General features: G+C 42.9%; 1 protein-coding gene across 2 annotated transcripts in view; it reads left to right on the top strand.

Annotated features, from left to right (window-relative positions):
* Positions 1–3006: 3006 nt before the first annotated feature.
* Positions 3007–19741, top strand: part of ARSJ (arylsulfatase family member J) — a 161855-nt gene continuing 145120 nt past the window's right edge. Inside the window, exons 1-2 of one of the 2 annotated variants that reach the window (XM_029596445.1) lie at positions 3007–3092; positions 3750–4633. In XM_029596445.1, coding sequence (XP_029452305.1) covers positions 4260–4633 — 374 coding nt within the window. In that variant the 5' untranslated portion in view covers positions 3007–3092; positions 3750–4259. Of the gene's footprint in view, positions 4634–19741 lie in introns of both variants that reach the window. The other variant, XM_029596438.1, reaches the window with a different exon arrangement.

Here is a 19741-nt window from a genome sequence, read left to right as displayed (position 1 = left end):
TGAAAATAGAAAATAACTGAAAGGTGCAGCTACAAAGGTTAAGAATGTAGAACAGGTGTGGACATTGTTTAACAATACCTTCTTAGAAGCCCACTTCAGATGGATTCCACACATTAAAAAAGGTGGAAAGAAAGCCAAACAACTGCCAGCATGGTGAAAGAGGCTATTTTAGCCAAAAGAATGTCTTTCAAAAATTGGAAGAAGGATCCATCTGAAGAAAACAGAAAAAAGTATAAGCACTGGCAAGTTAAATGCAAAACATCCATATGACAGGCTAGGAGAACATTTGAAAAGAATCTGGTTGTGAGGCAAACACTTATAATAAAAACTTTAAAAAATATATCTGAAGCAGAAAGCCTGTGAGGGAGTTGGTTGGACCATTAGATATAGAGGGATTAAAGGGGCACTTAATGGCAGATAAGGCTATCGCTGAAAAATTAAATGAATTCTTTGCTTTGGTGCTTACTAATGAGGATGTTGAGGAGATACCCATTCTGGAAATGGTTTTCAAGGATGATGATTCAGATGAATTAAACAAAATCACAGTGAACTTGGAAGATGAAATAGGGCAAATTGGCATAGCTAATTGCCTGGACCAGATGTATACACCCCAGGGTTTTGAAAGAACTAAGAAATTTCAGATCAATTACTAGTAATTTGTAACCTATCATTAAAATCATCCATTGTACCTAAAGACTGGAGTGTTGCCAATTTAACCCTGATATTTACAAAGGGCACCAGGGATGACTAGGAAACTATAGACCAGTGAGCCTGACTTCAGTGCAGGGAAAAATAATGGAAACTATTCTAAAGAACAAAAACACAGAACATATAGATATGCATGGTTTAATGGGACACAGCCAGCATAGATTTACCCAAGGGATGTCTTGCCTAACAAATCTGCTACATTTTTTGAAGAGGTTAATAAAAATATAGAAAAAGGTGAGCCAGTAAATTTAGTGTATTAAGATTTTCAGAAGGTATCTGACAAAGTCCACCATGACAAACTCCTAAGGAAACAAAGTCATAAGATAGGAATCAATGTCCTTTTGTGGATTGCTAACTGGTGAAAATATAGGAAACAGAGAACAGAACTAAATGGTAATTTTTCTCAGTGGAGAAAGGTAAACAGTAGAGTGCCTCAGGGATCTATACTGGGACTGGTGCTTTTTAATACATTTATAAATTAAATGATCTGGAAAAGGGAATGACAAATGAGGTGATCAAATTTGCAGATGAGCTAAAATTATTAAGAGTTGCTAAATCACAAGCGGATTTTGATAAATTGCAGGAGGACCTTGCAAGATTTTAAGGCTGAGCATCCAAATGGCACATGAAATTTAATGTGGACAAATGCAAAGTGATGCACGCTTATTAACTACAGCATGCAAATAATCCATGCTGTAGTTATACGTCAGGTTATATTAGGAGTTACCACCCAGGAATAACATCTAGCTGTCTTTATATCGACAATGCATTGAAATCCATGGCCCAACATGAGGTGGAGGTCAAAAAAGCTAACAGAATATTAGGAATTATTAGGAAAAGAATGGTGAATAAAACGAAGAATGTCATAATATCTTTATATTGCTCCATGGTGAAACCGCACCTTGAGTACTGTGTGCAATTCTGGTCACCGCATCTCAGGAAAGATATAGTTGCACTAGAAAAGAAACAGAGAAGGGTGAACAAAATGATAAAGGGGATGGAACGGCCCCCTTATAAGGAAAGACTAAAGAGGTTAGGGCTGTTCAGCTTGGAGAAAAGGTGGGGATATGACAGAAGTCTAAAATCTTGAGAGAACTAAAATGGGTAAATGTGGACTGGTTATTTAGTCCACAACAAATATCCAGGAGATGACAAATGGTCTAAGAGGGTCATACTGTTTTATTAGTCCACCTATATACATATTTCACAAATACAGCCATGATACACGCCACATTTTCAGATGGCAGGGGGCAAAGAGGAGTTAGACATGGGTATTTTTTTTCCAGATCCATGTAGGCACATGCACATGTGTGTGCACACCTTCTAGAAAGTAAGCTCCTTTAGCTCAGTGTGGAACTTCTAACTCCACTATTCCTCCCAGAGAAAATAGAAAGTAAGTATGTTTATAGCCATAAAACAACTTGGTGACAGCACCATTTTTAAATGGTGGGGCTGGAGAGAATACTGATGGCTCCTGTCCCTTTCACCTTTGAGAACCACGGAAGGTTTATGGGGATTGTGGGATAGGATTTTTTTGTTGTTGTTTTGTTTTTTAACATTTTTCAGCAAATAGCACATGACTGCATGCTAATTTGCTGAAAGGAAAAACCTAAATATTTGCACTATGGATTATTCATTTTAAATGAACCAAACCAAAAATGGGCTTTCTCCAATAAGGATGCAATACACATTTGTTTCAAATGATTGCATATCCCCAATACAATGCACCTGACTTTCTAAATAATATGGTCCAGAAAAACAGAATAATTTTCTCCTCCGGTGTAGATTATGTATTTTCTAGACCTCATTCCAGGCATGTGAGCGAATTGCATCAGAAAAGAGAGGACAGCTATGTGGTTTAAAGAAAATCATATAATTCATATTTCCCAGTTCTTGTAATGAAACCATTTCTAAGTGGGCAATTTACTTTAACAATTTGTAATATAAATATGCATATGGAGAAGTATGTAGAGGAGGCAGCAAAAGGATAGCTGTATGTGGTTTTGTTTAATGTTTTTTGTTGTTTTGTTTTGTTTTTTTAAGAAGAGTGGGAAACAAGAGAAACATTCAAGAAAAGATATCCAGGATCTACAACTTCGTGGAGGGGAAGTTTGTCTTACTAATTTAGAGGAACACTCTCCTGGTTTCGGTCTTCACATACTTGGCATGAAATGCAGGCTAAACGTTATTTCAGGGAGATTTCAGAGCAGTGAGTAACAGAATCTGGCCATGTTATCAGCTGATTCCTGAGCAACTTGGCCGCGGTCAGGGTTGTAGCTTTATTAACGTACAGTCAGCTACAGCTGTGTGCCTCAGCCTCCCCAAGCCCCTAACGAGGAACATGCAGATAGAGGCAGCAGCACCATTCGCACAGAGAAGGCGAGGTAAGAGGCAGGGGGGAGCCTAATTACAACAGCGAAATCGCAGCGCCGAGCCGAAGAAAAGAAAACTTCTACCAGAAACCCGAGGAGGCAAAAAGAGTAGAAAACATCAAGTTTTCATAGCAGGTCTCGCGCGCTCTCTCTCTCTATTAATTGGTAATCTAGGCCAGCTCCTCTAGGAAAGTTTGACAAGCCAGCAGAAAGAAACCTTTTTTTTTTTTTCCCCTTATGCGCTTTCTCTCTTTCCTACAAGGACCGGACGCTCCCGGTCACACGCATGGTGCTCTTCAGTGGAAGCCCGGGAAACCGCTCGTGCCGGGTCGGGCGGGCTCCAGCGCGTGAGGACGACACTCGGGCACCTCCCTGCCGCGCGCCCAGGGGCACCCACGTTCACCGAAGCGGCAAAAAGAAGAAAGAGGAGGGTGGTGGGGACGAGTGAGGCTGGAGAGAAAGATTGACGGGGAGGGGAAATATAAAACACGTCACACCTCACACTGGAGGCTGAACGTTTGCACTGTGGCAGAGAAGCTTTTGAGAAGTTTAGGGTCTTTTCAAGCAGTGTCAGGCCTTCCCCGGGCGTCCGTGCAACACTTTGGTGCACCGTTTTGTCTTTTGGCTTGTCCTAGCAGCGTTAATATTTTATTTGCCTTTTGTCATTAGTTAACCGCTGCCTGGCATCGGGATGTTCGTGCGGAAAGCCTGGAGCACGCGGGGAGGACTTGAGTTGTGGGAAGAGGTTAATCAGAGGAGCCTGCTCGCCGAAGTTTGAGCCGCTTTTCGGATGAGCCAAGCTTTGGCTGCGGTTTGCCTCTGTGGAAAGCTTTCATAGAAAGCTCCCCAAGCACTACCGTCTCTGGTCCGGTGAATGACCCCCCCCCCCCCCCCCAGGATGCACAAATCGCGAAAACACGAGCCCACCCTCTGGGAGGATGCATACCCACCTGCTTCATAGGATTTTTTTCCCCCTAAAGTACTTTTCTCCACTATGATCTTGAAAACTGAAACACGGAAGCACATTCCCTCCCTTTCTTCTCTTCATGTATCATCCAAAGAAAAAGGTAAAGTTTAAACGGTTAGCTCTTGAATGTGGATTTCTATGTACTGCATTCATCCGTCCCACCAGCCAGATCTTCGGTCCTCCTCTCTGGGCTGCATGTGCCGAGAGGCTGAATGGCCCTCGCTGAACGTGGATCTTGGGTCTGGAATGTGAAAATGTTAGTTTTGGGGGTACTGACCGGTTTTTCTGTGGTCAGCCTCGTGACCTTCGGGTACCTGTCCTGGGATAGCCTGAGCTCCAACCTGGAGGAGAATGAAGCATTAGGCAGGATCAGATCTGGAGAGGAAGCAAAGCAGATGCAACCCAGCTCCCAGCCTCACATCATTTTCATCTTGGCGGATGATCAGGGATTCAGAGATGTTGGGTACCATGGATCTGAGATCAGGACCCCCACACTGGACAAATTAGCTGCTGAAGGAGTTAAACTGGAAAATTACTATGTTCAACCTATTTGCTCACCATCCAGAAGCCAGTTTATCACTGGAAAGTAAGTTCACTTATTTATTACCCTCTCTTTACCACTAGTAAACACATACAGTACTTTCTCAGTTAAGAGAAATTTGGGATCTTCAGAATACTTTAGATATCCTTATTAATTGGATGTGATGTGAATTGTACATATTTGTTGCAAATAATGGTCAACACTTTGTAGTATAAAGTTTATCCATAAATTTCATCCTGCCCAACAATCAGCATCCAGAATACTGGGCAACCTGTTTCAAATCACAAGTGCCAATATATTGCATTTGTGATTTGAAATAGTTAACCCGGTAGGTCTTAAAATATTGTCGCAAGTACCAGTTTTGCAGTACTAGGAATACAGCATATTATATATTTACATGTTATTCAGTTATCTATTGTAAAAAAAAAAAAAAAGTGTTAGCTCTTGTTGTTTCATACTCAGTTTTCAAAATAATCAAATCTTATTTTTTGTGTATGGCCTGAATGTCTATAACTTGTATGTTGAAATACTCTCAGGCAATGCCAATGCATGAAACCCTCTTACAGTGAATTTTATTAAAGTGAACACCTCCAAGAGAGTGAATTTTTCCAACATTTAGATTCACTGTCTTTGCATGGAGAAATACAACTTTCTTAAAGTGGCCAACTCCCATTGTAGTTATTATTTTCCAGGGTAGATCATGCTAAAACCCCTCAGCATCTTAAAGAAGGTAATTCATAATTGTGCTACACAGATTCTGATCTAAGTCCATATATATGCACTTTACCCACTGCAGCTTGTATCTCTTATGATTTTTCTCATGTTTCAGACACTTTGGGAGAAACCAGTCTCCCCTGATATACTGAGATGCTTATGGTATATAGAAGCTCATTGTAAGAGAAGTTCACTGTACTCTACAACTGAACAAAGGTTTACATTTCTAGCATGAGGGTGCTGATTCATAAGTTTTTACAGGAATGTATGTGCTTGGGTAACAGCGATCCTTGTTCTCTGTGAATGAATTGTTCTGCTGGTGTTGCATAATAGTATCAAGTAGTGACCTGAGCCCCCGAAGATAAAACACAGCTGTTCATACGTGTCCAATAAGACTATAAGCATGCAATGTTTTGTTTCGCCTTTTTCCATTTCATGCTTTCCAGCATATGGAATGTTAGAAATAATTATATAAAAGGGATCAGTGTCCATTCATAAGCACAATAACTCAATAACTCTCCAAATAAGGAATGGGAATTCACCAGATCTGACATGCAGCAAGCAAATATAAATATCCTGGATGAGTTTAAAAACCAGAAACATCGGGTCAATATATTCAGAGAACCGAACCTCTGGAAAAAAAAAATCCTCATTGCTTTCAATCTAAAACTGTTTGAAGCTTCAGAATATTGACAAGTGCTCCTTTGCAAAAGCTCCCTCTTCACTTTCCCTTTTATCCAGCACTTGGCATACAACAACACACAAGAGACAGAGAAAAATAACTGAAGCAGCTGGTAAAGGATGACACCAAAATGCACCTTCGAAGCCACCTCCCTGCACACTTCCAAAGTCTCTCTCACATACATACACCACAACCCCCTGACACATGCCCACATACATATTTACACCTGTGCCAAACACACCCACCCACAAGCATGCTTAACAGTTACAGAGACAGAAATAGGGAAATTAACTGACTCAGCTGATGAAAGATGGCATTTTAAAGTTCACACGCACACCTCTCACCCATGCCCCAGATAAACATACACACAGCTCCACATGCAAACATTTCCAATGACACCTAACCTAATCAAACCCCCACAACCATGCCCCTTCACAATCCTCTCTACGGCACCACACAATCACAGTCCTATCCCAAAAAAAAAATCACATTCCCAAATCCCTGCGTACACACACCCCTGCTTCATCTAACCTCTCCATACACAACCATAACTGTTTCCCACCAAATCACACACAAACACACCCCACACATATTTATTTTATTTATATAGATTTTTATATTCCACTTTTCGGCACTTCACAGTGTACATGAGATGTCCACCCCCCCATTCATACATCCATACTCTCCTATGTATATGCCAGTATCCCCAAAAATCAGCTCCCAAACCCCCAAACACACATCTCATGCACACAACCCCCACAAACCCAGCAGGCATATAATCCCCAACACACACAATTGCCCCAACTGAACAAACACCCCATGCATACACACTCTCACAACCACACCATTTACTACACACACACACCGTCATACCTCCCTAAAACAATACTCTAAAATCCCCTTACACACACAACCCCCTCACATTATACACATTCATCCCTTAAACACATCTATAAACCTACACTCATCCCTACTTGCATGCCACCATACCACCAAACATACTTATCATACCCCAAACTCACACAACCCTCTCAAACCCACCCACACACTTACTGCTCCCCACTCATCCCCACAGATGTCTCTCCCAACACAAGCCCCTCCACATATACCTTACTCCCCTAAACCCCCTGCCTCAATACAATGCCCCCCCCATCAACACCCACACATCCCCCCTTCTACAAAGATTAGTTGGATGACTTCTGAGTTTTCCAGCTAAATTCTTCTGAACATAGACCTAAGTACATAAGATTTGCCATTCTAGGTGCTTTTCAATATATTTATAAATGACCTGGAAAGAAATATGATGCGTGAGGTAATTAAATTTGTAGATGTTACAAAAGTATTCAGAGAAGCTAAATCACAAGCAGATTGTGTTAAATTGCAGGAGAACCTTGTAAGACTGGAAGATTGGGCATCCAAATGGTAGATGAAATTTAATGTGGACAAGTGCAAGGTGACATATATAGGGAAAAATAACCCATGCTGTAGTTACACAATGTTAGGTTCCATATTAGGAGCTACCACCCAGGAAAGAGATCTAGGCATCATGGTAGATAACACATTGAAATTGTCGGCTCAGTGTGCTGCGGCAGTCAAAAAAGCAAACATAATGTTGGGAATTATTAGGAAGGTGAATAAAACGGAAAATGTTATAATACCTCTGTATCGCTCCATGGTGAGACCGCACCATGAGTATTGGGGCAGATTTTATAAATCTGCGCACACGCGTACTTTTGTTCGGGCTCCAGGCGCGAACAAGAGTACGCGGAATTTCAATAGATACGCGCGTATCCATTAAAATCTGGGGTTGGCACGAGCAAGGCTACCCAAAATCGGCAGCCTGCGCGCGCCGAGCCGCGCAGCCTGCCTCCGTTCCCTCCGAGGCCACTCCGAAATCGGAGCGGCCTCGGAGGGAACTTTCCTTCGCCCTCCCCCCACCTTCCCCTACCTAACCCACCCCCCTGGCCCTATCTAAACCTCCCCCCTACCTCTATCACGAAAGTTACGCCTGCTCAAAGCAGGCGTAACTCTGCGCGCGCCGGGCCGGCTGCCGCGCTCCATGTTCCGGTCCGGGGGCTGGTCCAGGGGCCGCTGTCACGCCCCCGGACACGCCCCTGAAACGCCATGTCACTCCCGACACTCCCCCCGACACACCCCTCCATGCAAGCCCCGGGACTTACGCGCGCCGCCGAGCCTATGAAAAATAGGCCCGGCGCGCGCAGGGGGGGTTTGGGGTAGGTTTTCACGGGGTATGCGCGTATCTTACACGCGTACTCCTTTGAAAATCTACCCCATTGTGTACAATTCTGGTCACCGCATCTCAAAAAGGATATAGTTGCACTGCAGAGGGTACAGAGAAGGGCGACCAAAATGATAAAGGGGGTGGAATGGCTCCTCTGTGAGGAAAGGCTAAAGAGGTTAGGGCTGTTCAGCTTGGAAAAGAGACAGCTGAGGGGGTTTATGAAAGAGGTCTTCAAAATTATGAGACTGAGGTAAATATGAATCAGTTATTTACTCATTCAGATAATACAAGGGCTAGGGGGTACCCCATGAAGTTAGAAAGTAGCACATTTAAAAATAAACAAAAATCGGAGAAAATTCTTTTTTCACGCAATGCACAATTAAGCTCTGGAATTTGTTGCCAGAGGATGTAGTTAGATCAGTTAGTGTAGCTGTGTTTAAAAAAGATTTGGATAAGTTCTTGGAGGAGACGTCCATTAACTGCTATTAATCAAGTTGACTTAGGGCCGGATTTTAAGAATTCAGCGCGGGTGTAGATTTTTGCACGCAACCCAGCGCGCACAAATCTATGCCTGATTTTATAACATGCGTGCGCAGCCATGCGCATGTTATAAAATCCGGGGTCGGCACGCGCAAGGGGGTGCACACTTGTGCACCTTGCGCGCACCGAGCCCTAGGGGAGCTCCGATGGCTTTCCCCATTCCCTTCGATTTCAGAGTGGCCTCGAAGGGAACTTTCTTTCCACCACCCTCGGACCGCCCTTCCCCGCCCCTTTTTTCAAGCACCGGGACGTAACGTGCGTCCCAGGGCTTGCGCGCGTCGCCGTACCTATGCAAAATAGGCTTGGCGTGCGCGGGAGGGTTTTAAACGGGTCATGCGCGTATATTATGCACGTAACCCTTTTAAAATCCGCCCCTTAGGGAATAGCCACTGCTATTACTAGCAACAGTAGCGTGGAATAGACTTAGTTTTTGGGTTCTTGCCAGGTTCTTATGGCCTGAATTGGCCACTGTTGGAAACAGGATGCTGGGCTTGATGGACCCTTGGTCTAACCCAGTATGTCATGACTTTATGTTCTTAATGTTTGGGTATTTGCCATGTACTTGGAAACCAAATGCTGGGCTTGATGGACCGTTTGTCTGACCCAGTATGGCAACTTCTTATGTTCAGAGTGCTGAAAGAACTGAAAAATGAAATTGTGGACCTGCTATTAGTAATTTGTAAACTATCCATAAAATCATTTATGATACCTGAAGACTGGAGGATTGTCAATGTAACACCAAGGAGTGGTCCAGGAAACTATAGGCCAGTGAGTCTGACATCTATGCCAGGCAAAAATGGTGGAAACTATCATAAAGAACAAACTTGTTGAACATATAGGTAGGCATAATGTAATGGAACCAAAGCCAACATGGATTTAGCCAAGGAAATTCTTGGTTCACCAATATGCTACATTTTTTATGGCCATAAATAAACATGTGGATAAAAGTGAGTCAATTGATATAATGTATCTGGATTTCCAGAAAGCATTTGACAAAGTTCCTCATAAGAGACGTCTTAGGAAATTAAAACGTCATCGGATAGAAACGGTGTTCTATTTTGGTTTGTGAACTGGTTAAAAGATAGAAAACAGAGAGTATGGCTAATTGGTAAATTTTCCCAGTCTGCCCAGAGATTGTTCTGGGATCACTGCTTTTTGATACATTTATAAATGACCAGCAAATGAGAACAATGAATGAGATGATCAAATTTGCCCATGACACAAATTATTCCAAGTTGTTATATTATAAGAGGATTGTGAGAAATTGCAAGAGGACCTTGCAAAACTGTGAGATTAGGCATGCAAATGGAAAATGAAATTTAATGTGGACGTGCAAAGTAATGCACTTAGGGAAGAGTAACCCAAATTATAGCTACACAATCAAGATTCTACATTAGGAGTCACCATTCAGGAAAAATATTTAGGCATCATTGTTGATAATACATTGAAATCTTTTGCTCAATGTGCAGATGAAGCCAAGAAAGCAAATAGAATGCTAGATATTATTAGGAAAGGAATGGAGAATAAAACAGAGAATATCATAATGCCTCTGTATCACTCCAAGATGTGGCCTCATCTTGAGTATTGTGTACAGTCCTGGTTTCAAAAAAGATATAGCAGAATTAGAAAATGTACAGGGAAGGATGACAAAAATGACAAAGGAAATGGAGTGATTTCCCTATGAGGAAAGGCTAACAAGGTTCAGCTAGGAGAAGAGATGGCTGAGGGGGAGATATGATAGAGGTCTATAAAATAAAGCATGGAATGAGTAAACAATCAGTTTACTTTTTCAAAGAGTACAAAGGCTAGGGGACACAAAATGAAGTTACTAGGTGACACATCTAAAACTAACAAGTGAAAATATTTTTTTTACTCAGCACATAATTAGACTCTGGAACTCATTACCAGAGGATGTGGTGAAAGCTGTTAGTGTAACTGCATTTTAAAAAGGTTTGGACAAGTTCCTTAAGGAAAAGTCCAAAAATCATTATTAAGACACACCTTTTCCAGCAAGCATTATATTAATTTACCTGTTATGAAAAATATATACCATAAACAGGAAATCAGTTAAGTTAGTACAGAGACAATTTTTAAAGGGCATTTATGTTAATGGAGGAATATCTGAGTTTTTATTAGCACTAGGGGTGTGCATCTGTTTTCCACGTATTTGTAATCCACAACTTATTTTGTCCTATCTGTTAAATACGTGGGGAGGTGAAACGCATCGCGACTCCCCACGTATTAAACAGATTTCTGTTTTATTCGGCCTCCTAAATAAAAATGTAAACCCCCCACCCTCCTGACCCCCCCAAGACTTACCAAAACTCCCTGGTGGTCCAGCGGCGAGTCCAGAAGCCATCCCTGCATTCTCACACCCACGTTTGCCGGTTTCATCATGACGCCGATAGCTTGTGTCACAGGGGCTACCGGTGCCATTGGTCAGTCCCTGTCACATGGTCACCGGCGCCATCTTGTGCTCCTACCATGTGACAGGGGCTGACCAATGGCACCGGTAGCCTCTGTGACATAGTATGGGTAAAGGCTATTGGCGCCATTTTGAGTATTGGCATCGGACGGCGATTTTGAGTCTCAAAATGGCGCCGATCGCCTTTGCCCTCACTATGTGTGACATAGTGAGGGAAAAGGCGATCGGCGCCATTTTGAGTATTGGCATCTGATGGCCGGCATGCAGGAGGTCACTCCCGGACCCCCACTGGACTTTTGGCAAGTCTTGTGGGGATCAGGAGGCCCCCCCAAGCTGGCCAAAAGTCCCTGTGGGTCCAACGGGGGTCCTGGAGCGACCTGCCGTCCGATGCCAGGACTCAAAATGGCGCTGATAGCCTTTGCCCATACTATGTCACAGGGGCTACCGGTGCCATTGGTCAGCCCCTGTCACATGGTAGGAGCACAAGATGGCGCCGGTGACCATGTGACAGGGGCTGACCAATGGCACCGGTAGCCCCTGTGACAAAGGCTATCGGCGCCATGATGAAAAACCAGCACCGAGGGTGTATGAGTTCCCGGACCCCCCGCTGGACCACCAGGGAGTTTTGGTAAGTCTTGTGGGGGGGGGGGGGGGGGGTCAGGAGGGTGGTGGGTTGTAGTTAATTTTAATTTTAGCTGGGATAGGAATTTAACTCGCCGTAGTAACGTATTGACAGATCGACAACTTATGGAATTCTCCATACTTCCGCATGAAACGGAATTGACCCCCCACGAATACGTATCACGAATGCAATGAAAACGTTTTGGCTGCACATCCCTAATTAGCACTGCATGTTCTTTGACCATTCAGGATCTACTCATTTTATTATGTCTATTCGTTTTATATATGATATCTTTAATCTCATTTTTATTCGTATGCCTGTTAATTTTATTTTATGTATTTTATAATATGTGGTATTTTATATTTTAAGTTATCATGATTGATAATTTATGTATGTTTACTATAGCATGGGTTATTTTTCCCTATATGCATCACCTTGCACTTATCCACATTAAAATTCATCTGCCATTTAATTAAAGACCCGACATCTGCCATCTCTAGAAACTACAATTTCACAAAGGCCTCTTGCAACGAATATGCCACCATATTCTTAGACAAAATCAATAAGTTCAAAAATCAATTCCCTCTCTGTTCCACAGTAAAAGCACCTGAAGAATCAAATGGCATAATTAAGTGGGCCACGTTCGACAGAATATCGAAGTTGGAAATTTGTCAAATTATTACTAAAATTTGTTATGGCCATTGGTCATGGCGGTCCGCGACCGGGGCTGGTCTCCTGCCCGCGGCGTCGGACCCACCCCCGGGGCTCCCATTATCATGGCCGCCGGTTGCGGCGATTCGCGACTGGGGATGACCGCTCACCCGCGGCATTGGGGCTCTTCTGGGGCTCCTGTGGGAGCAGACAGCCTCCCGCAGCATTCCCCTCGCGGCCGTTGCTGCTGCTGAGGCCTGGACGCATGGCCTCTTCTGGCTGGGCTGACTCCGCCCCCTCCAGAGTGCTTAGGGCCGCGCACACGGCTGATGAGGAAATTTAAAGGAGCCATGACAGGAAATTGTCATGGCTCCTCCTGAGACTCCTCCCTCGAGTTCCTGTATTTAAGGCAAGGTCTGCTCCTCAGATCTTGCCTTGATATTGAGGCTTCTTGTTGGTTGGTTTCAGTGCCGTTGTTCCTGGTTCTTGGTCTCATTCCTGTTCTTCGTCCAGCTTCTGTTCTCCTCCCTCATTGGACTGATTCTTGGCATCTGACCCTTGGACCGGCTGTCATTCTTCTCTTGGTTTGACCCTGGACCGGCTGCTGACCCTTCTCCTGGCTTGCTCCTGGACTGGCTTTGGACCATTCTCCTGTTTTGCTTCTGGACCGGATTACGACTCTTCTCCTGGCTTTGACCACTGGAACGCCTCCTGACCACTCTTCGGCTTCTACTCCTGGACTGACTCGACCTGCTGGAGGCGCCAGCCATCTGGAATCCACGACCTGCAGGAGGCGCCTGCATCCAGACCAATCTTCATTCTTCAGTGAGTCTCCTAAGTCCCAGCGTCTGGGTTCCTACGGGCTCATCCTGGGGGAACCACGAGCTTCCAGGGCGAAGTCTTCGTTCAACTACTGAATCTTCAAGCCTTGCCCTCCGACGGTAGGAGCCAGAGAGGGTTGACTCTCTCTTTGGTAGCATTAACTTTACCTCTGAACAGGGGTCCACCTCCAGATTCGTAACAAAATTAATCCTGCATTCACCAGGGGGGGCGCTCTTGCGCGATACACAAGATGGCCGCCTGAGTCTAAGGCTCCATGAGCCCCCGCTCCTTTTTTCTACGATTAACTTGGACCATCGCATTATTACTGCTACTTTTAAGCATTTACATCTTTTTAAACCATGGCAACATCGAAATCTGGGAAAATCGAAGCTGCTTTCGCCGCCTCGTCGGGTACGAAAAGATCTAAACCGGATCCTCCTTCTCCGGATAAAATGCCTGCTGTAAAGAATATGGCTTCTGCTGATCTGGTTTTGGCCGAACTTAAACAGTTGAAAAACTTATACAATTAAATGTGGATAATACTGCGGCTATTCGAGCGGATCTTCAGGTACTTACTACTCGTATGGACTCTTTTCAATCGAAATTAGATGACGCGGAATCGCAGATTTCGTCTCTGTTATTAACGACTGCGTCACTTACCAAACTCCCTAAAGATGTGGAGCAACTTAAGGCAGATTTGGAAGATCTTGCTAATCGCAACCGGCGAAATAACATTCGCATCCTGGGCGTTCCGGAAGGCGCTGAAGGGACGGATTGCATTCATTTTTTGGAAAAATTTATCCCGTCTGTTCTGCACATCACATTTGAACAACCCCTAGAATTGGAAAGAGCACATAGAATACCTTCGCGGCCTACCCAACAATATCGATATCCTAGGCCACTAATTCTTAAATTGTTGCGTTACCCGCAAGTCCTGCAAATTTTCGCTACAGCACGGAGCAAATCACCAATTTCCTTTCAAGGAAATACAATTCTTTTTTGTCCCCGATCTTGCGAAAACGACAGCTACGAAACGTAAACTGCTACTAGCGCTGAGGCCCCGTTTACAGGCCATCGGCGCTAAATAGGGGCTGCTATACCCAGCTCAAATGCGGGTAACCCATAACAATCATACCCAGATGTTTCATACGCCGCAAGCTTTGGAAGATTTTCTTTCAGTCACTGAATCGGATTCTACCATGGTTACCTGATTTTGAATTTACCCACAATCTGATTTCAAGACTGATTTCGACGACATGCCTACGCATTTACAGGTATGTCTATCTATCCCGGACGGGATACGTGCTATTTTTGGGTTACTATTCGTTTCGCCATGCAGATGATGAGAGATCGGACTTTATATATTCAAAAAATCTTTGACTTTCCCATCTTTACTACGCTTGGTCCAGTTTTTTTATACCAAGCTTATAAGTTGGAGCGGGGGACCAGGAGGTCGTCTGGTTCGCCCTGAGGCTATATATTTTGACTGATAGACAGCCCAGTGTTGTCCATGATCTCTCTATAATGGTTCTTCTCATGTTTTGTGTTAATGTTTTTCTTTTTTTTACTTTGATTCTGGCTACTATAATTGACCATTTGGAAATCTGTTTTTGTCTCTTGTTTTTTGGTTTGAGACTTAGACTTTTCTTTTTCAGTTTCTTATATCTTATAGTTACTACAGGAGAACTGGAAGTTGCGCAACGTTACTTGGTCTTATTAAATACTATTCCATGGCGCTCAATATTGCTACTCTTCATTTAACTTCATTAAATGTTAATGGCTTCTCACATCCGATTAAACGCAAGAAAATTCGCACATACCTTCAGACCCTTAACACTGACATTGCCATGCAACAAGAAACTTTTTTATTACTCAACCTTTATGCACCTAACTTGGACACTCCTTCTTTTTTTCATGACACTTTCAAACACCTTTTACACTCTACTACAGTTCAATGTATCATTGGTGGAGACTTTAATCAAGTTTTGGATCCTGTGATGGATAGAAAATCTACAGCACGTATCACCTTGACACGTTCCACTACAGCTCTACGTCAACTTATTGAGGATTATGGGTTCGCAGACCCGTGGCGTTTACTCAACCCCACGGAAAAGGATTATACGTTTTATTCCTCACCACATTCTTCTTTTTCACGTATAGATTTTTTTCTAACGGCTAATTCATTGATTCCTAGGATTTTTTCGGCTCGGATTTGCCCCATTTTGGTTTCTGACCATGCAGCTGTGACACTGTCTTGTTCCTTACTTCACCCAAAAGCAACTCATCATCAGTGGCGCTTCAACTCATCGCTCCTTGATGAACCTGACTTTCGCCCATTAATGGTCAAAAAAATCGCTGAATATTTTCAATTTAACGCTACTGAAGATATCTTGCCTGCTTCCCTTTGGGAGGCTTTTAAAGTCACTATCCGTGGAGAGATATTAAGCTATACTGCCAGCCGGAATAAGCTTCGACGTGCGGAATTGCAAATTTTGCATGATCAGGTAGCAAAATTAGAAACTGAGTACCTTCATCGGCCTAGTCCTCCATCTCTGGCGAAATTGATTAAGACTCGTTATCAATACAATGTGCTTCTTAGTGCCAGAGTCAAATTAAGTATTTTCTCTTCCAAGGCTCAATACTACGCCGGTAATAACAAATGTGGTCACTTACTTGCTTCCTACCTGGCAAAAAAATCTGAAAAACGTCGTATTGTGGCTATTACCTCGCCTTCTAATACTCTGTTAACAGACGCAGCGATTCTCCTAGAATTTCAGCGGTTCTACTCATCTCTATACCAATCGGAAGTTTCTCCATCATTTACTTCTCTCACGGATTTTTTGTCAGCAGTTAACCATCCTTCGCTGACTCCGGACCATCGCCTCCAACTGGATACACCCATCACCCAGACGGAAGTCAATGAGGCCATTGCTTCTCTGCAGCTTAATAAAGCACCAGGCCCCGATGGGTTTACTTCTAACTTTTATGCTGCCTTTCAATCCTCCCTTATTCTAAACTGTTAGACTATTTTTCTTCCTTTCTGTCTCCGTCTGGTATGTCTTCTTCTTTCACACAAGCCTGTATGGTTGTAATTCCAAAGCCAGGTAGAGATGATACCTCCACTGCTAATTATCAGCCTATCTCTCTACTAAACACCGATTATAAGATTTTTGCAAAAATTTTAGCTACCCGTCTTTCCAAAGTTATGCCGGTTTTGGTGGAACCAGATCAATCCGGTTTTATACGAAATCGCTTAATTACTAACAATGCCCGCTTATTCTTACACGTTCAACAAGAGGCTTTCTTGGATCCAACTCCTATGGTGGCAATCTCATTGGATGCGGAGAAAGCCTTTGATCGTGTAGAATGGCCTTTTTTATTTCATGTTTTGCAATGGTATGGCTTAGGTCCCAATTTTTTGAATTGGATACGCTTAATATACACGTCTCCTTCAGCCTATCTGTATGTCAATCAACAGATTTCCTCTTTTTTTTCTTTGCAGAGGAGTACCCGGCAGGGCTGCCCCCTCTCCCCCTTGTTATTCAATCTGGCTTTGGAACCTTTACTTTTTGCTACTCGTCAAGCACCTCAGATTCAGGGGGTGCCCATTGGTAATGAAACTTTTAAACTATCAGCTTATGCTGATGATGTTATGCTTTTTTTTACAGAATCCTGATATAACTCTTCCACACCTTTTCCAGCTACTGTCTTCTTATTCTTCTATATCTGGTTATAAGGTTAACTGGCATAAGACTGAGCTCCTTCCCTTAAATTACTCTGCTTCTTCTTTGGATCTCACTGCTTTTTCCCTACATCCGGTAACTAATGGTTTGAAATATTTGGGAGTCCGATTTTTTACTAACCCCTTGGACACTATTGTTCATAATGAGGCTTTTGTGTTACAAATGGTTAAAGATTTAATACTTCGCTGGTCTCCCTTACACTTAACCTGGTGGGGTAGACTTGACACGATTAAAATGGTGATCGCACCGAAGATTTTGTACACTCTCTCTATGCTCCCTATATTTTTTTCAGCAGAATTTTATAAGCACCTAGACCGCGTACTGGTTAAATTTTTATGGAAGGATAAACCACCCCGTATCGCTCTTTTTAAGCTCAAGGCCACAAAATTACATGGGGGCGTTAATTTTCCTGATTTTTATAAATATCATCTGGCGTATATGTTGCAACAAGGTTCTCATTATTTTGATTTTGAACAACCCTTTCTTGAAACACCTCGTTGGTTGTCCATTGAACGCTACTATAATGCTCCTTTTCCCTTATACTGTTTTCCTGGAATGAAGCTCATTGCTTACGCTGCAGCTAATCCCATACTGCGTTCTTTGCATAGAGCCTTTATGGAATTTGACTCACAAGTGTCTGATGTGGCTTCTAAGTGGCGTGTTTCGGGCTTGGCCCCGCTTTGGCGGAATCCCTTGTTGACTATATGAGGTCAACCGATTAATTGGACTCTCTGGCAAAAATGTGATATTTGGCTTTTATCCTCTGTTTTGGATTCAGGTCAAATTATTACCTTTCCGCAGCTTCGTTCTAGGTTTGGTATACCCACCTCGCAGTATTTTGCCTGGTTGCAATTGCGCTCTTTGCTTCAGAGTAGTTCCTTGCGGAAATTTGCTATGGATAAAATTCCCCCTCTTCTAGATTTTTATTATACTCAAGGCCCAAAGGGTCACTTAGCTTCGGGAATTTATAAGCTTCTTAAGGCTCACCCTAAGCGATCTTCTCTACGAGCCTTAGTTCAAGTTTGGTCTGCTGACCTTGGGACCGAGGTTCCTGATAAAACATGGAACTATTTTTGGTCATCTACTATACGTATTTCCCTCTCTGCTAGTTTGATACAATCTTCTTTTTTCATTGTGCATAGAGCTCTCTGGACACCATGGAAATTACACCGAGCGGGTATGCTTGACTCTCATGTTTGTTGGTCTTACTCCGCACCTAAAGCCACACTCAGCCATATGCTTTTTTATTGTCCGCTAGTTCACACTTTTTGGACCCAAATATGGCATACTGTTGTCAATATTTTACCGATAACTCTTTCTATTTCTTATTCTCTAACAATCCTAAAAGGCGCTGAGCCCTCTTTAGGTCTTAAACGCCCACATCGTAAATTGGTAGATTTTTTATTAACCGTAGCTCAGTATAATATTATGTCCAATTGGAAGCATAGTGAGTTCTTATCAGAACAATTATGGTGGAATACTGTATGCTTATTTACCAAATATGAGAAAGCAGTTGCTAAAAAATTTGGTCGTTTGGGCATGTGGGCGCAAGTGTGGAAGCCATTAGATGAATATATTGCCTTGCTTTGATTTGTCAGCTTACGTTGTGCTACTTCCTATTCTCCTTTACTTGTATATAATGCTGTTTTCTTCTTTTTCTTTTTTGTCTTCTTTTTCTTCTTTATTGTTTTCTTTTTGATTATGTCCTTTCCGAATTGTGGATATGACCTATGAATACTTGGATATGCTAATTATCATTGTAACTGGGAATTTTTTTTCTTTTGTTCTGTATGTTATAAATCAATAAACATATTTCAACTAAAAAAAAAATCCTGCATTCACCCATGTTACCCAATTCTAACCAGTTCCTTGAAATAAGTACACGGGGTCATCACTCATTCACATTAATTAACTTGTCTCTCTCATAAGGAACTATTCCAAATGGGTTAAAACAAGCAGCTATAAAGCTGATTTAAAAAAAAACAAGGCTGGAGGAACAGACGATTGGGACAACTATAGTCCAATATCCAACTTATTGTTCCTAGCAAACGTTCTTGAAAATGCATTGTTATTCCAGCTTAATAATTACCTGGAAGATCAAAATATTCTATTCCCAAATCAATTTGGATTTTGGAAACATCACTCAACTGAGACGTTACTTCTCTTATTAATGGACAGTAGTCTATCGGTACACGATCAATCAAACTGATTGACAGGTGAGATAAGGATGACAGAAGCCAATCAGCGGTCACTTCTGGTCTAAGCCCCGCCCATTCCCCATAGAAGTGAATGGAGGTGTAGCCACACCCTCTCCCACCTCCTCCCGTCCTCGACCATGCCCCCTCCTACCCCGAGGCTGCACCCCTTCCGCCCCACACCCCACCCATGCCCCTCCCCCAATAGAAGTGAATGGGGAGCCACTCCCCCACCCCGCCCCAAGCCATCCCCCTATGATGCCACACCCCTATGACATCACAGGTATGACATCGCCGGAAGTCCACCCCATCACCACCCCCAAAAACACGCCCCCTAAAACGTCATCAAAAAGGGTCCTGTCACTTTTTTAATGACTTATGAAAGTATCTATCCTTTAGTAGAGATGGAAATCATGTGATCGATCGTCTTAACGATCGATTTCGGCTGGGAGGGGGAGGGAATCGGATCGTCGCAGTTTGGGTTTTTTAAATATCGTGTAAATCGTGTAAATCAAAA

This window comes from Rhinatrema bivittatum, chromosome 1 (genome assembly GCF_901001135.1).
Source record: "Rhinatrema bivittatum chromosome 1, aRhiBiv1.1, whole genome shotgun sequence".
NCBI classification, from domain to species: domain Eukaryota; kingdom Metazoa; phylum Chordata; class Amphibia; order Gymnophiona; family Rhinatrematidae; genus Rhinatrema; species Rhinatrema bivittatum.
Note: the sequence above shows the minus strand (reverse complement) of the source record. Positions and strands in the feature narration are given on the sequence as shown.